The sequence below is a fragment of the Hyaena hyaena genome, unplaced genomic scaffold, assembly GCF_003009895.1.
Source record: "Hyaena hyaena isolate Hyena2069 unplaced genomic scaffold, ASM300989v1 scaffold_332, whole genome shotgun sequence".
In the NCBI taxonomy this organism is placed as follows: Eukaryota; Metazoa; Chordata; class Mammalia; order Carnivora; family Hyaenidae; genus Hyaena; species Hyaena hyaena.
Window position 1 is genome coordinate 73148 of NW_024080964.1, and position 21290 is coordinate 94437.

Sequence of the window (21290 nt, forward strand, 5' to 3'; positions counted from 1 at the left end):
AGGCTACGGGACTCAGGAACCTGGGGGGTTAGGGACACACATTCAAGCCCCCAGTCCCCGGGAGGGGAAGGGGGCTGGAGGCGAGGCTCGAGGGCGGCGGAGGGATCGTGTCTGCTCTGGGGGAAGGGGCGAGCCCTGCCTGTCGTCGGTGAGGGGCTGCGGGCAGGCGAGGCTCCGCGGGTCCTAGCGGCTCCATGCCCACTGGTGGGTGGAACGTGTCGAGCGGAACGGGGAGGTCGAGCCTGGTGGCTGCTCGGAACCCTCAGCATCCTATCTAACGTGGTATTTCATTTAGCCCACGTTGGGATTAATTCCCTGCGGGCAGCTTCGCTGGTCTGGCTCCTCCAGGAGCTGGGCAACCTTGACGGGCTTTTTGTCTTGCCGCTCCAGCCCCCTTTCCCTTCCTCCCCACTCCAGATGCCTTTTCTCTGCCCCTCCTCGCCCGGTACAGACATTTCCAGCGCAAGCTGCCGCTCGTGGCTGCTGTCGAAGCCGCTTCTCGGGATTTCGGCTTGTTCCTCTCTGGGGTGTTTTTTGAGGAGGGAGAGTTTTTCTCCCCGCCACGATGGGATTTTCTTCCTGTGCCAAAATGGACTTCCACTGATTTCTACTTACTTCTAAAACGTTTAGCGATCAATTCCCTAGGCGTGTTTTTGTGGTAGTTCCCTTTTTCAAATACATTACTGTAAAATGGAGAACGAGATTTTTACTCCCCTCCTGGAGCAGTTTATGACCAGCCCCTTGGTCACTTGGGTAAGTAGGGTGTTATTTATTGTATCTTTTGCTGCATTATTTGTGGCTGCAGAGATGGAGATGGGCGTTCGTGTCCTGACGATCGTTCCGTTCTAGGTTAAAACGTTTGGACCTCTGGCTGCAGGAAATGGGACCAACCTGGATGAATATGTGGCTTTGGTTGATGGGGTATTCTTGAACCAGGTCATGCTCCAAATGTAAGTGTTCTTTTCTTTTCTAGGGTAACTTGTTTTCTTTGAAAAAGGGCATACATAAAACTTAGAGATTTTATGTTAAGCTCCTAATTTCTTTGGTCAGAAGAATTCAGGTAGTTTAAGAATTGGACCTTGAAAAGGATGATAATCTTATTTACCCAGCCCATTTATCACAACCTAGTAATTACACCTGTTAAAATTGTGAAACTCTGATTTTTCATTCTGCAAGCCGTATATTGTCACTTATTGTCTTTAAGTGTTGAAATCCAAATCACATTGTGTCCTCGAATAATTTGGTAAAATGAGAAAGAGGATATGAGAATAGTTTCCTAAGGGGGAATAAAGCTTCTACTGTGAAGTTACGTGTACTAGATGCAGAAATGTCTTATTAACCCTTGTATCTGAAAATAAGTGGCTCAAATTCTGAAACTGGTGAAGTAATAACAGATTGCAGAAGAGAATTTCAAATAACAGTTCTGATCGATGAGAACTGTTTCTGTGGCCAGTAATTTAAATGGGTAAAATAACTCAAGCCTGATTAGAGTATTATGTGGATTATTAGATTAATATTTGGGGGATTATTTTAAAGTATTTTTAAAGCTGATTTGAAATGCAGGTAACTGACATCTTGATGACAACTAGATAATGATATAGTAGGCACATCTTTGTCTTTTATGTTTATGATAATTGGGTTTGTAGTAAGTAAGGAAGTGTTTTTAAGATGGGAGCTGAATATCAAAATCATATTGGTAGATCAGTGAAATAAAAACCGTTTTTATCATTATAGGTATTGTAGCCTACAAACCAACTACATCGGTGTAGGTTTTCTAAGTACATCAGCGTAGGTTATCAAACTCTGAATGTTCTTGTTGTGCCCAAAATAATATGTATTTAGCCTAATTTCTCTTGAATAGAATCTGATTACAAGAGTAGTTTGGAACTTTCAATTTCAAGGTATCCTCAACCTTTTTTCTATGTGGGAGTTTAGTGCATTACTAATAAATAATTGTCATGAAGGAATAAGTCTACTGTGAATAAACTAATAACATGAAGTATCATTTCTGTATTTTGTAAGAAATTTTTATTCTCTTTAAATTTTTTATTTAAAAGAGGTAGAAGTCAAAATCATAAATGTTCCAGTGGCAGCTTCTCATTCTGTGTGTCCAGAGATATTGGTAGGCTGTGTGTTTTGCTGTTTTTCATATATGTGTGGATCCCACAGGGAAACATACTACTATGTGCTTTCAAAGGTGTTTTATTTGTATAGACACTAAATGGGTGTATATTTTTTTCCTTAAGAAAGGAAAAAGGAACGTAGACATTAATTATTTCCAGGCAATATATTTTTGGCAGCTGAGTGGAAGTATTTTTTTATCTTTGAAATATCCTATTATTTCATAAGCAAAAGGGTAGAATAATTGACTTCTCTTTTAGGGAACACACATGACAGGAAGGGTGGCCATTACAGTAGATACTCAGAACTTGTTCCCCTCTCTTGTTTTTAGACGGGAAATTTTGAATTTGTATGCTGAACCTCAAAAAACTAGGTGTATTTACAAAATAGGAAAATACTTTAGTTTTCCACTTTATTTAAAAAAATTTTTTTTTACTTAATTTATTTAGTTTTAAAATAGGGTTCATGCCCAACGTAGGGCTTGAACTCCTGACCCTGAGATTGAGAGTTGTGTCTCTACTTATCGAGCCAGCCAGTTTTTTAGTTTTCCACTTCCATGTTTTTTTTATTTGAATGATTCTTTTTCCAAAAAATATTTAGATTCTTTGGAGTCCTGAGTAGTTAGCCAAGGTACTAAAAACAGACACTTTAGCTTGTTTCCACTTTGAGTGCAATTTTATATTTAAAAATATATATGTATATTTTGAAAGTAATGGTGTTTCAAAATAGTGGTTGCCAGGTTGTTTGGAGGGGGGTGGTGGTGGGGGGGGAGGACTAGCTCCGTTCCAAACCTCAAGTCTACTTCTGTTTTCAGTTCCACCTCTCAGTTTCTTTAAAAGTTTTTTCAGTGTCCTAATTCTGTTCTGAATGACCTATATAAATTAAAGGGAAAGAAAATTAGAAAAAAAAGGAACAAGTAGGCTTTAGCTTTTTAAAAAATAACTTGCTAAAATAAGATAAATTTATATTAATGAATTATTTACCTAATAAGGCAACAAAATATACATTGTTTTTAAAGCTGTGTTTTGCTAACTTTAAAATCATTAAGATTTCTGTTAAATACCTCAAGTTAATGTTTGATTTAATCCACTCTATTAAATTGTCAGTTGAAACTGTAGCCAGTAAATTAACCTAAAAGTTAGCCTTAGTCTAAGTCATTTCTAGATTAAATTTGTTTACAGAATTTGTGAGTGAGAACATTTTCTAAAATGAAACTATATTTTTCTTCATGTTTGTTTTGCTTGGAGTTTGTTGAGCTTCTTGGATCTGTGGGCATGCAGTTCTTAACAAATTCAGAAAATTTTGGCCATTTTTTATTTTTGGAAATAAATATTTAAATAAGAATGTGTGTGTGTGTATATATTTTATTCTTGCCTCCACTTCCCCTTTTGGAAGTCCCAATTCCTTGTAAATCAGGCTGTTTGATGTTCACCGATGTTCTATTCAGTTTTCTTCAGTCTTCTGTGCTTCATTTTGGATAATTTTGCTAGGTCTCTAACTTTGTTAATCTTTTTTTTCTATAATATTTCATTTGCTGTTAATTCCATCTAGCTTCTTTTTCATTGCAGACATTATGGTTTTATTCTAGAAATTCAGTTCTTTTTTGTATCTCTTATGTCTATAGCTTTCATGCTTTGTCTTTTCTTTAGCCACTTGAACATACAGAGTATAGTTATAACTGGATTAATATTTCTAAAAATTCTATCTATCACTTCTGGATTGGTTTTGATTGATTTTTCTCCTTATGAAGGATTGTGTTTCCTTGCTTTAGTATGCCTGGTAATTTTTGATTGGCATTTTATCTTGTTGGATGCTGGATATTTTTGTTTTTTATTACATATTCTTGAGCTATGTTCTGGGATACAGTTAAATTACTTGGAACCTGTTTGATCTGTCAGGTCCTGCTTTTAAGTTGTGTCAGGCAGTACTACTTTGTCACTCTAATGGCAAAACCTTATGAGTACTCTTGATGGTAGGAACAGGAGCTGTTCCTGGGTTTGTGTGAGCTCCGGATAGTATTCCCTCTTATCTGTTTCCCTCGCCCCCCCAATGTTCTTGGGTAGTTTCCTCACTTATATATACTAATAAGTATTCAGCTGAAGATTTGAGGGATACTCTCTGTAGATCTCTGGATTTTTCTGTGTACTCTTTCTTCTATTCTTAGGTACTCTACAGTCATCTTGCTGTCTCTAGATTAAGTTCTATCTCCTCCATTCAGGGAGGTTATTACTCTGTCGGGGCTCCCCATCGCTATACTATGGCCTAGGAACTCTTTCAAGGTGATAAATTGGGGCAGTTGTGGGATTCATCTATCAGGGATCTATTGTCCTTTGTTTTCTCATGTCTGTTGTCTTGAAAAACACTTAATATATTTTGTCCTTTTTTTCCCCAGTTGCTTCAGGCAGGAGGGTAATTGGCTCCTAATAGTCCACCTTGGCCAAAGTGGAAATCTGTTTATATACTGACAATTACACTTTTGGCCTGCCAGTCTTCCTATTCCTGCTTTCAGTTGTGACATAGAATTTCATTATAGAAAGCTTATGGTATAATTTTTTTTCATCTACAGTCTTAATTACAGTCTTAATTAAAATTAATAATATTGATTAATTAGTGACTTAGTGACTTTGGGTTTGCCATTTTGGACTTTGTTTACATTGACTTCTTAATGCCAACTCCGCCTTATAATTTTGTTTTTTTTTTTAAACTTGTTTTTTAATGTTTTTTAAAATTTATTTCAGAGAGAGAGAGAGAGAGAGCATGAACAGGGGAGGGTCAGAGAGAGAAGTAGACACAGAATCTGAAGCAGGCTCCAGGCTCTGAGCTGTCAGCACAGAGCTCAAGGCAGGGCTGGAACCCACGAACTGCAAGATCATGACCTGAACCGAAGTCGGACGCTTAACCAACTGAGCCACCCAGGCGCCCCTCTGCCTTATAATTTTGGAGTGTATTGACTGACTTGGGATTCACTGCACTCAGAGATAAATCCTGGATTTCACTGAGTAGTTCCTTGAATCAAAGAATCTCTGTAAGAGCTTGTGACGTGGCATCAGTCTTCTTTAACTAATGGGAAAGGGGAAGCTCTTTAGAGATCGGGAATGATGGGCCAGCTCTTCTGTATGCTACAGAGCATTTTTATACTTAAGCCAAATGAAATCTTTATTTCTCAGTGCTAGTTACCACACATAGGGTTTGGTGACAATAGAAATAATCATTTTTCTGTTTGAGATGTCATGCAGTTCTGTAACCCATTTTGAATATTATTTACTATGAAATTTTAAGGAATTTGTGACATGGTTGTGAATTTCATAATGCTAAAGTTTAAAAGTATGCTATTCATGTTACCTAAGCAGTTAAAAATATGGATATACTAGGGTTTTAAGCATTGAGAAAATTATTAATGGTGTCAAAAATAATTCAGCCTCATTAGATAATTATAGAGATCTATACTTGAAATACCTGGCAATTATGATATACTTGTTATGGCTTTTCTTCTTTTAGAATCTTGAAGAACTTTAGAAGCCCTCTACTACGAAAATCATTTTTAGTTGAAAAAATTAATAGTGATAAAAATTAAATGACACATGGTCATGTAGATTCTACTTAAGTATTTCCTGAGAAACACCTTCATAAAGTATACCTAAAAGACGTCATTTATCTAATAGAGGAAGTTGACTGAGAAGTGTTTCTTAGTTCTTTGAATGTTTAAGATTCAAAAGTATGGGGAGGTAGATTGGGGATGATGAAATACATAAAGGGGTTCAAGAAAGAGTACACTTACCTTGATAAACAATGAATAATGTATAGGGTTGTTGAATAATTATACTGTATACCAGAAACTAATAGAACACTCTATGTTGATTATACTTTAATCAAAAAAAGAAAAATAAGATTCAAAAGTAGATTGTGCTAACTTTATGACTTTAATGACCCTAAAATAACTTATAAAATACGTGAGTGTCAGGGTGCCTAGGTGACTTAGTTGGTTAAGCCTCTGACTTTGACTTAGGTCATGATCTCGCAGTTCGTGGGTTTGAGCCCCACATCAGGCTTTATGCTGACAGCTTAAAGCCTGTAGCCTGCTTTGACTTCTGTGTCTCCCTCTCTGCTTCTTCTCAGCTCACGCTCTGTCTCTCTCTCTTTCAAAATATGAATAAACATTAAAAAAATATGTATGAGTTTCTTACCAAGTATGATACTGACTCTGAAGTTTGGTGTGATCATCTCAGGTTTTCTCATTGGGCCTCATAGTTTTTGTTTAGTTTTGATTTTGTTTGTTGCTTCTTTTAAAACACCCTTATGAGGGGCACCTGGGTGGCTTGGTCGGTTAAGCGTCCGACTCGCTTAGGTCATGATCTCGCGGTTCGTGGGTTCGAGCCCCGCGTCGGGCTCTGTGCTGACTGCCAGCTCAGAGCCTGGAGCCTGTTTCAGTCTGTGACTCCCTCTCTCTCTGACCCTCCCCTGCTCGCGCTGTCTCTCTCTCTCCTAGAAATAAATAAAACATTTAAAAACAAAACAAAACAAAACACCTTTATGATATAGTCATAGTTGCTGTTTTATTACTAAGTTTTTTGATTTACCTCCCCAATTTTTCTTAGATGCGTCCCTGACTTTTGGGTTAATGTGGGAGCCCTGACTGGTCTTACTTTTGGGCTTGCTTCTCTTCAAGTTGTCTTCTCAATCTGTGATTGTATGTACTTATATAGGACTCTGTATGTACTTTGGTGATAGCATTTATCTCATTGTATTGCAGTTTTTGGTATGTTTGACTCCACAGACTAACCTGTGAATTTCTTGAAGCCATCTGTTAGCGCTTTCATTTCTATTCCTAGCATAGTGCTTGACATACAGTAGGTACTTGATATACTCCTGTTGAATGAATGAATAATAGTGAGGTTATGTGGTAAAGTAGAATAAATTTGGGTTTTGAGTCAGACAGTCTCTGAGTCAGGGTTTAATTCTCCCTATGCTACATATTAGTTTATGACTTAAACAATTTACTTAAATTTCCAAATCTCAGTTCCTACATCTGTGAGATGAAAGATAACATTTCCTTCCTGGAGTAGACTTATCTCTAATAAGGTACAGATAGTATCTGTTTTCTGTTTTGTTGACCACTATATTCCCAGTGCTGGTTGCTGCCATTAGTATTATGTGATAGGCCAAACCTGCCTTTTTATGTTTCTTCAAACAAATAATCATTAACAGCTTAGTTTTGTATAATTTCTATTGTTATCACCTCTATATAGATGTATAATCTTTAGAAAGTTACTTCTCAGTTTTTTCATTTATCAACAGGATAAAAAGAGAATCACAGAGTTATGAGAATCAAATAGGATAATTTATGTACAGTGCAAGATTCAGGTATTGTTAGCCATTGATCTTTGGTTTATTACTATTATTATAATAATCATTTTTCCCTAAACTGTTCTTTCCCCTTTTTTTTTTTTTTTTTTTGCCTAGCAAATTTTTACTCATTCTTTAATACCATCTGAAGTTCCTTGGCAGAGTTAATTGCTCTCTCCCCTATCATCTAATATCTATCTTTACCAAATTGTTAAAAGTGCTACAGCTACTAGGTAGTTAGCATTTAGAGGCTAGAGATTTTTGTTATGTATAACCAGCACCTAGCATAGATTTGGTATGTTTGCTATAATTAAATGTTAAGGAATAAATGAAACATTTTATAATTTTATGCATTTAAAAAAATTTCAAAACTCTAGTATTGTAGAATTTAGTTTGTCTTCTATTTCTCCTTTTGTTCTTTCTCTGTTCCATTATTTAATTACCTTTATTGAATATTTTCCTCACCTATGTTATGTCTTGTTTGAGTTGAAGTTGTAAGAACAAGTTATAGTACCTGCTTTTGAATGGTATTAGAATATAGAATGACTTCATTTTGGTTTCCAGTAATTTTACTGATGATGTCCAGATATTGGGCTTTTTGTCTACAGCTTTATATTGGAGTGATGTGTTTAAGAGCAGTCCATAGTGATTGATTTTCTTTATGAGCCATCTAGTTTTTTAAACTGAATTTTTTTCTATAATATGTATTAGTGTAGGAAACTCAAAGGAACAATTCTTTTCTTTTTCTTTTTTAAATTTATTCAAATAACTTTTTTTGGTTAATTTTTGAGAGAGAGAGAGCATGGCAGGGGAAGAAGAGAGAGGGAAAGAGAGAATTCTAAGCAGTGTCTGCACTGTTAGCACAGAGCCCAATGCAAGGCTCAAATTCATGAACTGTGAGATCATGACCTGAGCTGAAGTTAAGAGCCTGATGCTTAACTGACTGATCCACCCAGGTGCTCCACTTACTTATTTTTTTAGGTAATCTCTCCACCCAACATGGAGCTTGAACTCATAACACCAAGATTAAGAATCGTAAGCTTAACTGACTGAGCTAGCTAGGTGCCCCCAGGAAGTATCAGTTCTTAACCATACCCTTTCAGAACACCACTTGACCTTCTTTTAGGATTTGTGACATAGATTGGTACTACTGTAAGCATAAAGTTTCAATATTTAAAAATAATAGAGATTTTAATTGATATTAAGAGATATCTGTCTAATATTCAATTTTGTGATCACCAACTAGCTACTTTTAGCGAATTGGTGTGGTGTAGAGCAAGAAACTACCTTGAGAGTTATAAGTTTAATTCCTGGATCAGGCTGGTTGGTGGAGCAGTCAGAACACACAAAACATTTGTTGATTAGTTTCATGTATTACATGGGTGTGGTTTGTGATACCCCCAGAACATTTTCAACACCGATATCAAAGATCAAAGATCTTCATAAATACAATAATAATGAAAAGTTTCAAGTATTGCAAGAACTACCAAAATGTGACACAGAGACACAAAGTGAGCAAATGCTGTTGGAAAAATGGAATCAACAGACTTGATTAACAGTAGCTTGTCATAAACCTTCAATTTGTGAAAAACGTAATAATCTACAAAGCACAGTAAAATGAAGCACAATAAATTGAGGTATGTCTGTATTCTCTTTCTTCATGATTTTATTCCTATTCTATCTTAGCTCTATTTTGCTAGTTCAATAATTAATAAAACTAGGTCGATGAAACTCATCAAGTTTATTCTGACATTTGTGAGACTCCGGGCAAGTATTCATTTAACCACAATAGGCCTAACTCATTAAAGATTATAAACCAGACTAAGAAATTGTTGACTCTGTTCTGATCTTTTTTCTTGAAAAATTTACCTTCATAAAGACTTGAAGGGAAAGATTCAAATTTAGAATTTATGGAATTTAGAATTCATAAACTCCAGTTTCGTATCTCAGTGTAGTAGAGCCCAACCTCCTCCCCACATCCCTAGCTCTGTCTAGCCCCACAGAGAGGTCTCATGTGCACACCTGTGGACATCCTATATGCATTACTAAGACCCATGCTCTTCCAAACAGCTCTCCTTGACACAGTGATATATACATCTGTAGCATAGTCCATCCTCAGGACAGACCTAGGAAAGAGTCCTTTGCAGGCCCTATAATTGGGTTAGAAGTATTTGGGCAAGAAATTCAAGAGTTCTAGGTAACTGCAGTGGTATATCCTCTTGTTTCCATGGATTGCTTGCTCAGTGGTAAGAGGCATGGCCTGAGGAGGGTGAGTGACTCAGGACTGAGATGTTTTGCCAGCATCAAAATACAGTACTTAGTGAGTGAGGATGCTGAAGAGATGGTTTCCTTAAAGGTCATTTTATTCAGTGAGTAGTTACTGAGTGCTCACTATATGAAAAACTATTTACCAGGAACAGGGGATATGATGCTAACTAAGATGTGGTCTTTTCTCACTAGTAAGGGGAACAATATGCACATAAATTGCAGTGTGCTATATGGTAGAATTATGTTCTTGAAATAATGTTGGCACAAAGATGTGATTATTCACTTAGAAGAGGGAAAATTTGAACTAGGACATGAAAGTTGAATAGGACCAATTTGGTAAATAGGAATCATAAACAGTGGTAGTAGGAGGAAAATAGCATAAAAGAGGCATGAAGATGTGACTAAAAATAGTAGACTAAAATAACTATAGGTTATTTTGTATAGCTGAAGCAGAGATTGTATGCTTCTTGCACATAGATGAGTTTGAAGAGGTGGGGATTGGGAGACTGTCCTTAGATACCATGTTAAGAAAGTTAGATCTTTTCCTGTGGAGACGTGTCTTACTTCACATTTTCTTTGGAGGAACAGGTACGCCAAGATTAAAGCTGAGCAGACTTAAATTAATGTATTTCTTGAAAAAAGATGTTAGTTTGGATTCTTAATTATGCATGAAAAAAAATAAGGACATTTAGTTTATTTTTCTTGACTTGCAACTGGAAACATTTAAATGTGTAATACAGCAGTGTGTTTTGACAATGATGCCTAATTTTATATGAGAAACATTTCAATAGTTGTGTATTTATACTCTTGTTCACATTTTCATTACTGTAAGTACATATTTCATTTTCATATTTAGTAAAATAGTTTTTAGGATGTGTTGTTATAATTCTTTTGGACTGTCAGAATGCTTTAACAATTCCCTGAAGATTAAGTTGCATTTTAACTACTCAGTTAGAATTCAGCCATTTCTGTGTTATATTATACTTTTATTAATTATAAGAATTCAGAGTTTCTGTCTATGCTTCTAGAAAGAGCTTAGACTAATATTTCAGAGTTTGGACGGTGCTATTTTCAATAAATTTTTTTTGTTATCTGAGAGTATTCATATAATTCATATAATAATTCATATAATTACACTTTATTCTGAAGACATAATAGCCTGTTACTGAGTTATTTTTTCTGGAAGGGAATTCTGGTCTTTGCATAGTTATCCAGAGGTTTTGTTTTTGTTTTTGTTTTAATTCTCCAGAGTATAGATAAAGTCCAGTATTTGTTGAGTATTGCATATTTTTCTTTTGAATATCCCATTATCCATCAACTTTGCGTTCTCACCTGCTTTCAAAATGTCTAAAATCTTAGGTCATTTGTTCCTCTGTCTTCTAAATTTAATTAAATTGGAGGCCCCTAACACAGTTTATTTCTCTTGAGCCATTTGTAGACCCTGCTATAAATTTCTTTAACTTGTTTCTTAATAATTCCTTACTTTCCTGCTTGTGTACCTCTCCTCTAACTTGGTTTCCAGTGTATCATGTCATTTTCAGTGCAATATTTGGTTTGTATGTGTGGCTGTTTTTTGTCTTCTATTTTACTACTTCTTTTTCTTTTATTTCTTCTTTCATTTCTGTCTTTACCAGTGCTTTTTTAATGGTTATCTTATTTTTCCTTTATGTTTTTATTGAAAAAAAATTTTTTTTAAGTTTTATTTATTTTGAGTGAGCTAGCGACCAAGAGAGGGATAGAGAGAAGGAGGGAGAGAGAGAATCCCAAGCAGGCTCCGTGCTGTCAGAGGCTGCTGATGCAGGGCTCGAACTCATTAACCATGAGACATGATCTGAGCCGAAACCAAGAATTGGATGCTCAACTGACTAAGCTACCCAGGCACCCCATCTTATTTTTCTTTTAATGGGTGGGCTTATAATGGAGTAAGTTTGTGATCCCTTTGGGAGTACTTTTATGGTACACTGAAAAGGGCAAATTAAACCAATATTGTGGTACCTTTATTCTGTTCTTATTAGAATTCTTAGAGTAATTCTCTATGGGAACTTTTTTTTTTAATCTTAGAACTGATGATGCAAAAGGATTTTCTTACTGAATTTTAAAATTTCTTATTTGAAGTAAGTTTCCATGATTGTATATTTTAGTTTGTTAATAACCAATTGTACTTTGGAACATACTTTTTAAAGTTTTCTTTTTTATTTTAGAGAGCTTTCTTCTCAAAAATAACCATGATACCTGTCACTGATAATTAATCAAAGGCACTATTGAAATTACCTTGGAGGGTTTTGGACTTCAGGTTAAGAATCCTTTCTCTATTGAATTGATAGTATGTGAGTGAAGGCTTTACTAGTTAGGTCTGTCACTGATCAAGGAAAATACCTAATTTTGTATCAGGTCAGTTTGAGATTTCTTGAGTTTCTAGAACTGACTGTATTTGGAGCAACTACTACCCCAAAATACTGATGAAAACAAATTTAAACAAAGCTCTCTGATCCTATGATAACATTTAAGGAGAATGGGTGAATATTCTATCACAGATCAGTGATTCTCTTTGGTTCTATAAACTTTATTTTAGTTTCTGACCATGTGGTTGACCACTATATAAATGAAGATTCTCTTACTTAATGAAGGCACTGATTAGGCATAATACTAAGTCTTCAGGTCTCCATACCAAGAACAGGAATTGATTTACCTAATAAAGTGGAACTCAGAGTGAGACCAATAGACCCCTGCCAGTCTGCCAGGTCAAAATTAGTTTTATAATAATATTAAGATGTCATTTGCCTTTTGGGCCTATGTTGCAAAAGCACTGATAGTGCAAAAGCAAAGGTGGGTAAAACTGCTGACACCTTGATTCACCTAGCGTGAATCAAGGAGTGGTACCACATTGTACTCTGATAGTCATTGTATTCTTCACACTGTTGTTCTTTGAGTTTAAAAGAAGTCACGTTTCACTTAAAAATGTTCTTGGTGAGGGGCCCCCGGGTGGCTCAGTCAGTTGACCATCTGACTTCAGTTCAGGTCATGATCTCGCGGTTCGGGAGTTTGAGCCCTGCATTGTGCTCTGTGCTGACAGCTCAGAACCTGGAGCCTGCTCAGATTCTGTCTCTCACTCTCTCTCTGCCCCTCCCCTACTTGTGCTGTCTCTCTGTCTCTCTCAAAAATAAACATTAAAAATGTTCTTGGTGAGGGGCACCTGGGTGGCTCAGTTGGTTGAGTGTCTGGCTCTTGATTTCAGCTCAGGTCATGATCTCACAGATCCTGGGTTCAAGCCCCAAGTCAGCTCTGTGCTGACACTTTGTAGCCTACTTGGGATTCTCTCTCTCCCTCTTTCTATCTGCTCCTCCCCTGCTGACAGTCTCTCTCTCTTTCCCCCCAAAAAATAAAACATTGAAAAGAAGTTCTTGGTGAGGCAGTAAAAGTTATTTTATTGAGTCTTGACCTTTGAGTACTTTTCTTTTTAATAGTCTGTAGGACAAAATGAAAGTATGCATAAAACACTACTGTTACATAATAAAATGTGATGATTATCTCAAGAAACGACTTATGAGTTTTTTAAGTTGCAAGCTGAATAAGTCTCTGTTTTGTGGAACACTTTTTATTTGAAAAAATGACAGACAAACTGATTATTCAGGTTTGAGTATTGGACATTTTTTCAAAAATCAACAAAGTGGGCCTACCATTTCAAGGAAAACAAATGATTTTGTTATCAGTGATAATATGTAAATTACAGAAAACACGAATTTGGTAGCTTCTCAATATTTAAAGACCCTTCCGATGAGATTGGAGGTGATATTATTCAGTGTGAATTTTTATGTTGAATAATAACATGCAGTGTTTGGAAAATCTATATAACTTAATGAATAGATATTTTCAAAATGATCACTCATGATAAGAAGGCATGCATTATGTTAGGGGCGCTTAGGTGGCTCAGTTGGACTAAGTGTCCAACTCTTGATTTCGGCTCAGGTCATGATCTCAGGGTTTGAAAGTTCAAACCCCGTGTCAGGTTCTGTGTTTACTCTCTCTCAAAATAAATAAACATTAAAAAAATAAATCATGCATATGTAAAACATGTATTCAAAATGTTAGATAGACCAGTGGATTTTAATGTATAACAGTAAGAAGAGTTCACTGATAGGATTTCAGATTCCATATTGCAAGCAACTTTTAAGAAAGTACTACTTTACTGAAGTTGGCAGTATCAAAGAAGAATATCAATAATTATCTGAAAGGGCTATTAAAATACTCTTTCTGATTGCATATTTGTGTGAGATCAATTTTCTTCACATACTTTGAACATAATAATGTGTCCCAACACATTGAATGCAGAAGCAGATTGAAGAATCCATGGTTTTTTTTTTCCTTAAATAGTATATTGTCAAGTTGGTTTACATATAACACCCAGTGCTCATCCCAAGAAGTGCCCTCCTCCATGCCCATCACCCCCCTCCCATCAGCCCTCAGTTTGTTCTCAGCATTCAAGATTCTCTCATGGTTTGCCTCCCTCCCTCTCCCCAACTATTTTTCCCCTTCTTCTCCTGATTCATCCTCTGTTAACTTCCTCCTAATACACCTATATGTGCAAGCGTATGGTATTTGTCCTTCTCTGCCTGACTTATTTAATCCATATGTTTTCTATTAAGTTAAACATTAAAGAGATTTACAAAGTTGTAAAAGAATGTCATTCTCCAGTAAAATTTTTTCTGTTTTTGGAAAAGATAGTTATTTATCATAAAAATGCTCTTTGTGTTAATATACAATGAGTTTATTATTTTTAGATGGATTAATAAATTAATTTCTGATTCTTAATTTTAGTTTTAAGGTAGTAAATATACATAGATATAACTCACCTAAACAAAAGCACTTTAGAGTCCTTATAATATTTAGGAGTGGAAGTGAAAATTTGGAAAACAGCTTAATATTTAAAGGACCCATTTGGCTCATTATGAGAAGTAAAGATAGGTAGGTAGATAATTCTGTCATTTCATCCAATTCAGATAAAACCAAAGTTAAATATATGTATAGTATTGGATTTTAGTTCTTTTTGTGTCCATCTGCAATTTTTTTAAAACTAAGACCTTAGTTCTCTTTGTTAAATCAGTGAGTATAATGCTGTCCTAACTCAGTTGTGGGCTACTTAGAAAATGTCATAGATATTCTTCAACTTTTGAAGAGGTAACTTAATGTATCTTTTTTTTTAAATGTTTATTATTTTACTAGACAGAGCATGGGAGCACAGGGAGGGGCAGAGAGAGAGGGAGAGAGAGAATCCCGGGCAGGCTCTGCACTGTCAGCATGGAGCCAGATGCAAGGTTCCATCCCACAACCTGCAAGATCATGACCTGAGCCAAAATCAAGAGTTGGAGGCCTAACTGACTGAGCCATGCCAGTTCCCCATGTATCTTAAATTATGAGAATGTACATGAAGGAAGGCTATGTTGATGATCTCTGTGTGGTAATTATATGTCACACACCTCTCCAAAAATTACTCTTCAGTCTTTGTGAAGATCGTATTAATTAAGATATGTGAAAATATACTATATGTATATATATGAGATTATATTAGTATTACATTTTATTGTTTGCCATCATGCACGGTGATGGCTGTGAGAAGGGAGAGAATTAAATGTGAAGTGGCTCTTTTTTAAAAACCACTTATTTTCCTGATTATACTCAAGGCTGAGATAGGCTTACTACTTGGATAACCCTATATGGTGATGATGCTTACCCAGTTAATTATTTTTCATAGAGCAATCATTTTGGTGTATGCACATTTGAAGTTAGATATGCAAATAACTAATTTCAGATGTTCCATAGTGGCATGCAAATGGTATATAGTTATATGTTACCATATAAAATATCTCAAAAATTAAAAAAAAACTCTACAACTAGTTTCAAATTAGAATGGCATGATCAAAAACATGAGCACATGTAGTTGTTATGCACCATCACTAAACAGATGGTCCAGGAGGATGTATAACAGACTTACAGTCTGGGTAGAAGAGCACAAAGCCATTAAAACTATCAGATTTCTGTTTCTCATAGATAATAGTCAATGAATAAGTAAAGACATAATCCTTAGTTATACAAGGACCAAATCTTAGAATATTAGTGTTACGTAATTGCTAACTTTCTCTTCATCTTTTACCCTAATATAAAAATTACTGTATACAGTGATAGATAATACTGTTGTCTGTTTATTGAAATTAATGCATCTTGTCACAAGTAGGTCATTTATAAATGTGAAATTGCTTGAGGCCCTTTTTTACTGCCATGCTGCATTTAACTTCTGGCTGGACAGATTTGAACTATATTGCTAGGCTATTTGCTTTTAAAGCATTTCTCAGTTTTCATCTTGTAAAAGGAAATGGTTGATATGAGATTATGTTGGCTTGGAAATAGCTGTGTACGATTAGAAAGTTATTTGCTCACATATCACATGTGTATCATTCAGTAGCTCATCTTTTAGAAAAAGGTCTTTCCAGATAAATTCTGAAAAAAAAGTATGCTTTTAAAAAGAGTTTAATTAAAACTTCATTAATCATGACTCTATATTCTGAATTAATCTTTGTTAGCATTTTAAATGTTAAACATGAAAGAAAGACAGTATTTAGAATATTTAATAGAGTACAGTTTCTTTTTAGAGAATTCTGGATTCATAATATATTCCCTTTGTTTAAATTACTGTATTGTGCCTTTTACTGTATGAAAAAAATGAACCTTAAAATACATGCAGGAGTGGAGTGCTTTCTGTCTTTACATGTAATGCATATTTTTACAGAAGAAATTTTTTATATTTTATTGTCTTAAGTTTATTTGTAGTCTGACAAATGTCTTATGACTCTGAATCTCTAGCACTGACTCCTACTTGTACAGCCTCATTAAATGTGCTACAACTCAGTAACAAATACAATTATTTACTGTTTTTCCTAGAAGTAAATAAAATGAACAGACTTCATGAAATGATTTTTTTTGCTGGTGTTTTTACAGTCTTTAAAAAACGTTTTACTTAATTAAAAGGATTAGTTAATACTAAGGTTCATATTGAAAAATGGCAGTCTCTGCCCTAATTTACCTCTCAGTTCTGTTTCCTAGAGTGAAAACTTTTAGGGGTGCCTGGGTGGCTCAGTCGGTTAAGCGTCCGACTTTGGCTCAGGTCATGATCTCAGGGTTTGGGGGTTCAAGCCCCACATCCGGCTCTGCGCTTGACAGCTAGCTCAGAGCCTGGAGCCTGTTTCAGATTCTGTGTCTCCTTCTCTCTCTGACCCTCCCCTGCTCACGCTGTCTCTCTCTCTCAGAAATAAATAAAATATTAAAAAAATAAAACCTTTTAACTTTTTTTAGAGCAATTTCACCTGTCATTTACTTTACATAATACTATCATATTATAGTGGTAATATACCTACCCTCGTATTTCTTGATTTATCCCTTTTAGACATGGTCTGTTGACTTCTGGATAATGGTAGATGAGATTTTAGTGCAGTGCTCACATTAATATAACTATATAATGTTTTCTCTAGAGCCTATGTTTTTCTTTTAAAAAACACTATTTTTTTTTCTGAAGTTACTACCTTTCTTGATGTACATAATTTTCGGTACATCTGGCCTTAAGTATTTAGCTATCTTTCATCATAGTGGGGATTAGGACTTTTCAGGACAATTTCATCTGAGGGTCATCTATCCCTCTCACATAAAGAGATTGCATTCTTGGGGTGAAAGGGCCTGTTTTCTGTGATCCTAACATCTGTCATTACAACCCTAACTCTAATTAGTCATGAGTCAAATGGGAAACCCAAGCCTTGTAATTGAAAGTTTATTGCTCTCTAGGTCCATGCCTAGAGTGCTTAACAGTTATCCTGGTTTCCCAAGTCCAGACAGTTTATGGATAGGCTGTGATGTATTATGCACTGATTCTAAACAGCTAAGAACTTTCCAGTTCTGTTTGCATGCTAAAGTAACTCATAGTAGGTATGGTGTAGATTAGAAACTGAAACTGAAGCTTTGGGTACCTAGCATCAGCCTGTTCTATCCAAGAACTCCATTATTTTGTTGGATTTCCAAATGAGTCTGCTAAATCACAGAAATCCCCTTAAACTCCATGTAGTCACAGCAAAGATTTGTAAGCACAGAGCACCACAGTTTTATAAAAAGATGCAGGAAACTTTCATCCCCCTATTGTTAATAATCCCTGTTGAATGTGAGGTTAATTTTTGGTGCTGAAGTATTCTGCAAATTTTTCAAAATACTTTCTCTAGCTTTTCTAAGTTGCATTTTTCACTTTTTCCCAGATTCCTAAAATTTCGTGTGATATCCTTAGTGTATAAAAACTAAACTGTTCCCCCTTTTTATATTCAGGATTGTCTTAATTGTTTCAAGGGGTCTTTCTCAAGGTTTGAAGAACTTAATGTTAAAACTTAGAAATACATTTTGTTTTACAAAAAGTTCTTAAAAGATTTTGATCAAACCAAAATTCTAAATTCTTAAAACTTGTTAATTTTTAGAAGAGCTTTATACAAAGGCTTTTCTGGCAATCAAGTAAAATTTAAAATGCCATATGAGGAATGTTGGGCATAAAAAATTTAAAAAGAACCTTTAAACTTTAAAAAATATATCAACTTAAGACAGAGGTAACAACTCTGTCAGGGGCAAAGATAATATTTACATTATAAAATTTGTGAAAGTTGGAATGATATCACTCATGTTTATTAGAAATTACACATCCATCTTGAAGTATAATCCAAATTATATATTATCATGTAATAATGGGCTTACACTATACGTTTGTACATTTTTTTAGTTTATAATTTTAGTAGGAATATTGAAATCTTTCTTAAATATTTGTTGTCAGAATTAAATATCTGGGTATATTAAAATATCACTGAAATGAAGAGGAAAGGAATATTCTGTAGTCTGATTACTGACTGTGAAAACAGAATTAAGAATATGCTCAAATAATGTAATAAAACCAGTGATCTACTGTACACATGGATTTTATATATAACATTGCTGAAATCTTTTCTATTTGGTCTTTTCTTTGTTTTCCTGAATGAGCCTATATGAGAAAAGGCTGAAAGAGAGGGAAGGAAAGAAAGTGGAAGAGCCTAGGCAAATTGCTGCTTTGGACTCAGATTTTCTGATTTAGATGAGTGAAACTAGGTAATCTCTAAAGTGATTTTTAGGTCTGTTAACAGACCAGGTTCATACCAGTGTATGAATAGGAGGCAGCCACGGGTGAGAGGTTTGTAACGGGATTCAAATATAGAGTAAGGAAAATAAAAATAAGATAGAAGAAGGCTAAAGAAGGGAGATACTTACTGAATGTGATTACAAATGAAATGTTTACATAACTGACTGTAGGTTTACCTAGCATTTTTGTTACTGGGGTTGTTCCTGCTCTCCTCTCCCAATTACAATTATCTGTGTACTTTTCTCCACAATGATAGTTTTACTAAACTAAGCTTTTATATATTAATATGGACACAGTAGGTCCTCAGGATTTGTTTAACTTACTAAGTGTACCAGAGTTGATTATATAAAACAAGATTTTCCCTTCAGCATTTTGCGTTTTTAACCATGATTTCTTGACCATGCTGCTGTTTGTCTTTGCCGTCACACATAATCTGACTTTTGCAATATAGTCTCCTTGTAAGTAACTAGTTTTGGTTGGTGCTTTTCCTCAGAGACCCACTTTTCTAGTTATGCTTATTCACCTTGGGCTATTCATTAATTCCCTTGCACTAAGCATAAATCAGTCACAGGTCGGATTTGGCCTGCTTTACTACTATATCTCCCTTGTTTCTTTAGATCTCAAATTGTAGGTTAGGACTGTGTTATTCAGCTGATCTTTGGGACACAAACCTTAATGGGGAGTATCTATTCTAGACCGCCAAGTGAGTTGTTAGCTTGGAGAATGTCATCTCATAACTTATTAGGAAGGAACCATTTTTGAAGCACTATGCCGAGTCTCAGATTGTTTATTATTTTTATTTATTCATACAACATTGTTAGGATATATGCTAGTTTTTAGAGATAAAAATGTGAATAAGATACGGTTTCTGCTGTTAAGGTTCTTCTGGTCTACTGAGAAAGTGAGAGGCATAAAGGGAATTAAGTATTAGAAGGCCTATGATAGTTATTTACCAAAAAAGAGGAGTAGTTGTTATACTATGGGGTGGAGCTGATGGAGTAAATGGTCTAGGATTGTGAGGGTAACTCAGTATTACAAGATGTAAGAGTGTAACTCACTATATTAGTATATTTAAAAAAAAGAATCAGATGGGAATAGATGCAGGAAAAATTGGATAAAATTCAGCACCCATTTAGACACTGAATAATTCAGGAATAGGAGGGAACTTAACCTGAAGGAAGGTATCTATCAGAAGATTACAGCAAATGTTATATATTACTGGTGAAACATTAAAAGCTGTTTTATTAAATTTGAGAACATTAAAAGAAAGAAAAATAGAAACGAAATACAAAATTGAAGAAGAGGAGCTAACTGTCACTTGCTGATGATAGAGTTTTTTTTATATTAAAAAACCAAAAAAAATGAACTGAATAAACTAAATTTTGAAAAGTGGTTAATCAGAAGCGCAATATACAAAAACTACAGCTTTCCTATTATATTCTAGCAACGACCAAATACACAGTATAATAGAAAACAAATCCATTTCACAAACAAAAACCTAAATAAGAAAAAAAAAAAACTTAAGTATATGAGACTTTTGTGGGAAAACTTAAAAATGTTACTGATGCAAATGTCCTTTTTTATCAGATAATTATTATTAATAAGATCCTAATAATTCTCAGGGTTTTTCCTAGAATCTTAATAAATATCCTAAAATTCAGAGAAAAGAGCAGTATGTATGACTGACTAATTAGGACAGTTTAGAAAACAAAAATAATAGTGAGGGGCTTGATCTGATGGAATCAAGAAAATAATAAAAGTAGTGATATAAAAAAGGTTTTAAAGACTGAATAGACAAATAGGCTAATGAAACGCAACAGACTTCAAAAGTAGGCCCATACTTATATGGGATTCTAATATATCATAGAGATTAGGGGGAAATAAGCTCTTTTGTAATTGGTGTTAGGATAATTGGTTATCAGTATTAAAAACGTACAAATTTAAGACAGCCTCCGAAAACACCAATAGACAGCCTATTAGAATAAGAAAGTTTAGCAGTTCTAAAGATAAAAGCAATCCACAAAAATTGATAACTTCATATATCAGTAGTAACCTATTAGCAAATACATTTAAAAAATAGTACATTCACTGTAACAGCAAAAACTAGGAAGCATTTAAGCATACGTAATAAAAATTCTTCCTAGAGAAAATTACAAATTGGTTTTGAAGAAAAGCTCAATGAGGGATAGGACTCTAAAAGCACAGGCAACATAAGCAAAATTAGACAAATGGGATTGCATCAAACTAAAAACATATGTATAATAAAAGAACAATCAACAAAATGAAAAGGCAATCTATAATAGTTATCAGAATAATTATAATAATAGATTTTGATCCATTGAATATTATAGGGAACCATGAGTATGTATTG

At 34.8% G+C, this 21290-nt stretch overlaps 1 protein-coding gene across 1 annotated transcript in view; it reads left to right on the forward strand.

Annotated features, from left to right (window-relative positions):
• Positions 1–674: 674 nt before the first annotated feature.
• CCDC88A (coiled-coil domain containing 88A) overlaps positions 675–21290 on the forward strand; it is a 141801-nt gene continuing 121185 nt past the window's right edge. The window contains exons 1-2 of the mRNA XM_039249199.1: positions 675–753; positions 850–950. Of these exons, the coding sequence (XP_039105130.1) occupies positions 691–753; positions 850–950 (164 nt within the window). The 5' untranslated portion in view covers positions 675–690. The remainder of the gene's footprint in view (positions 754–849; positions 951–21290) is intronic.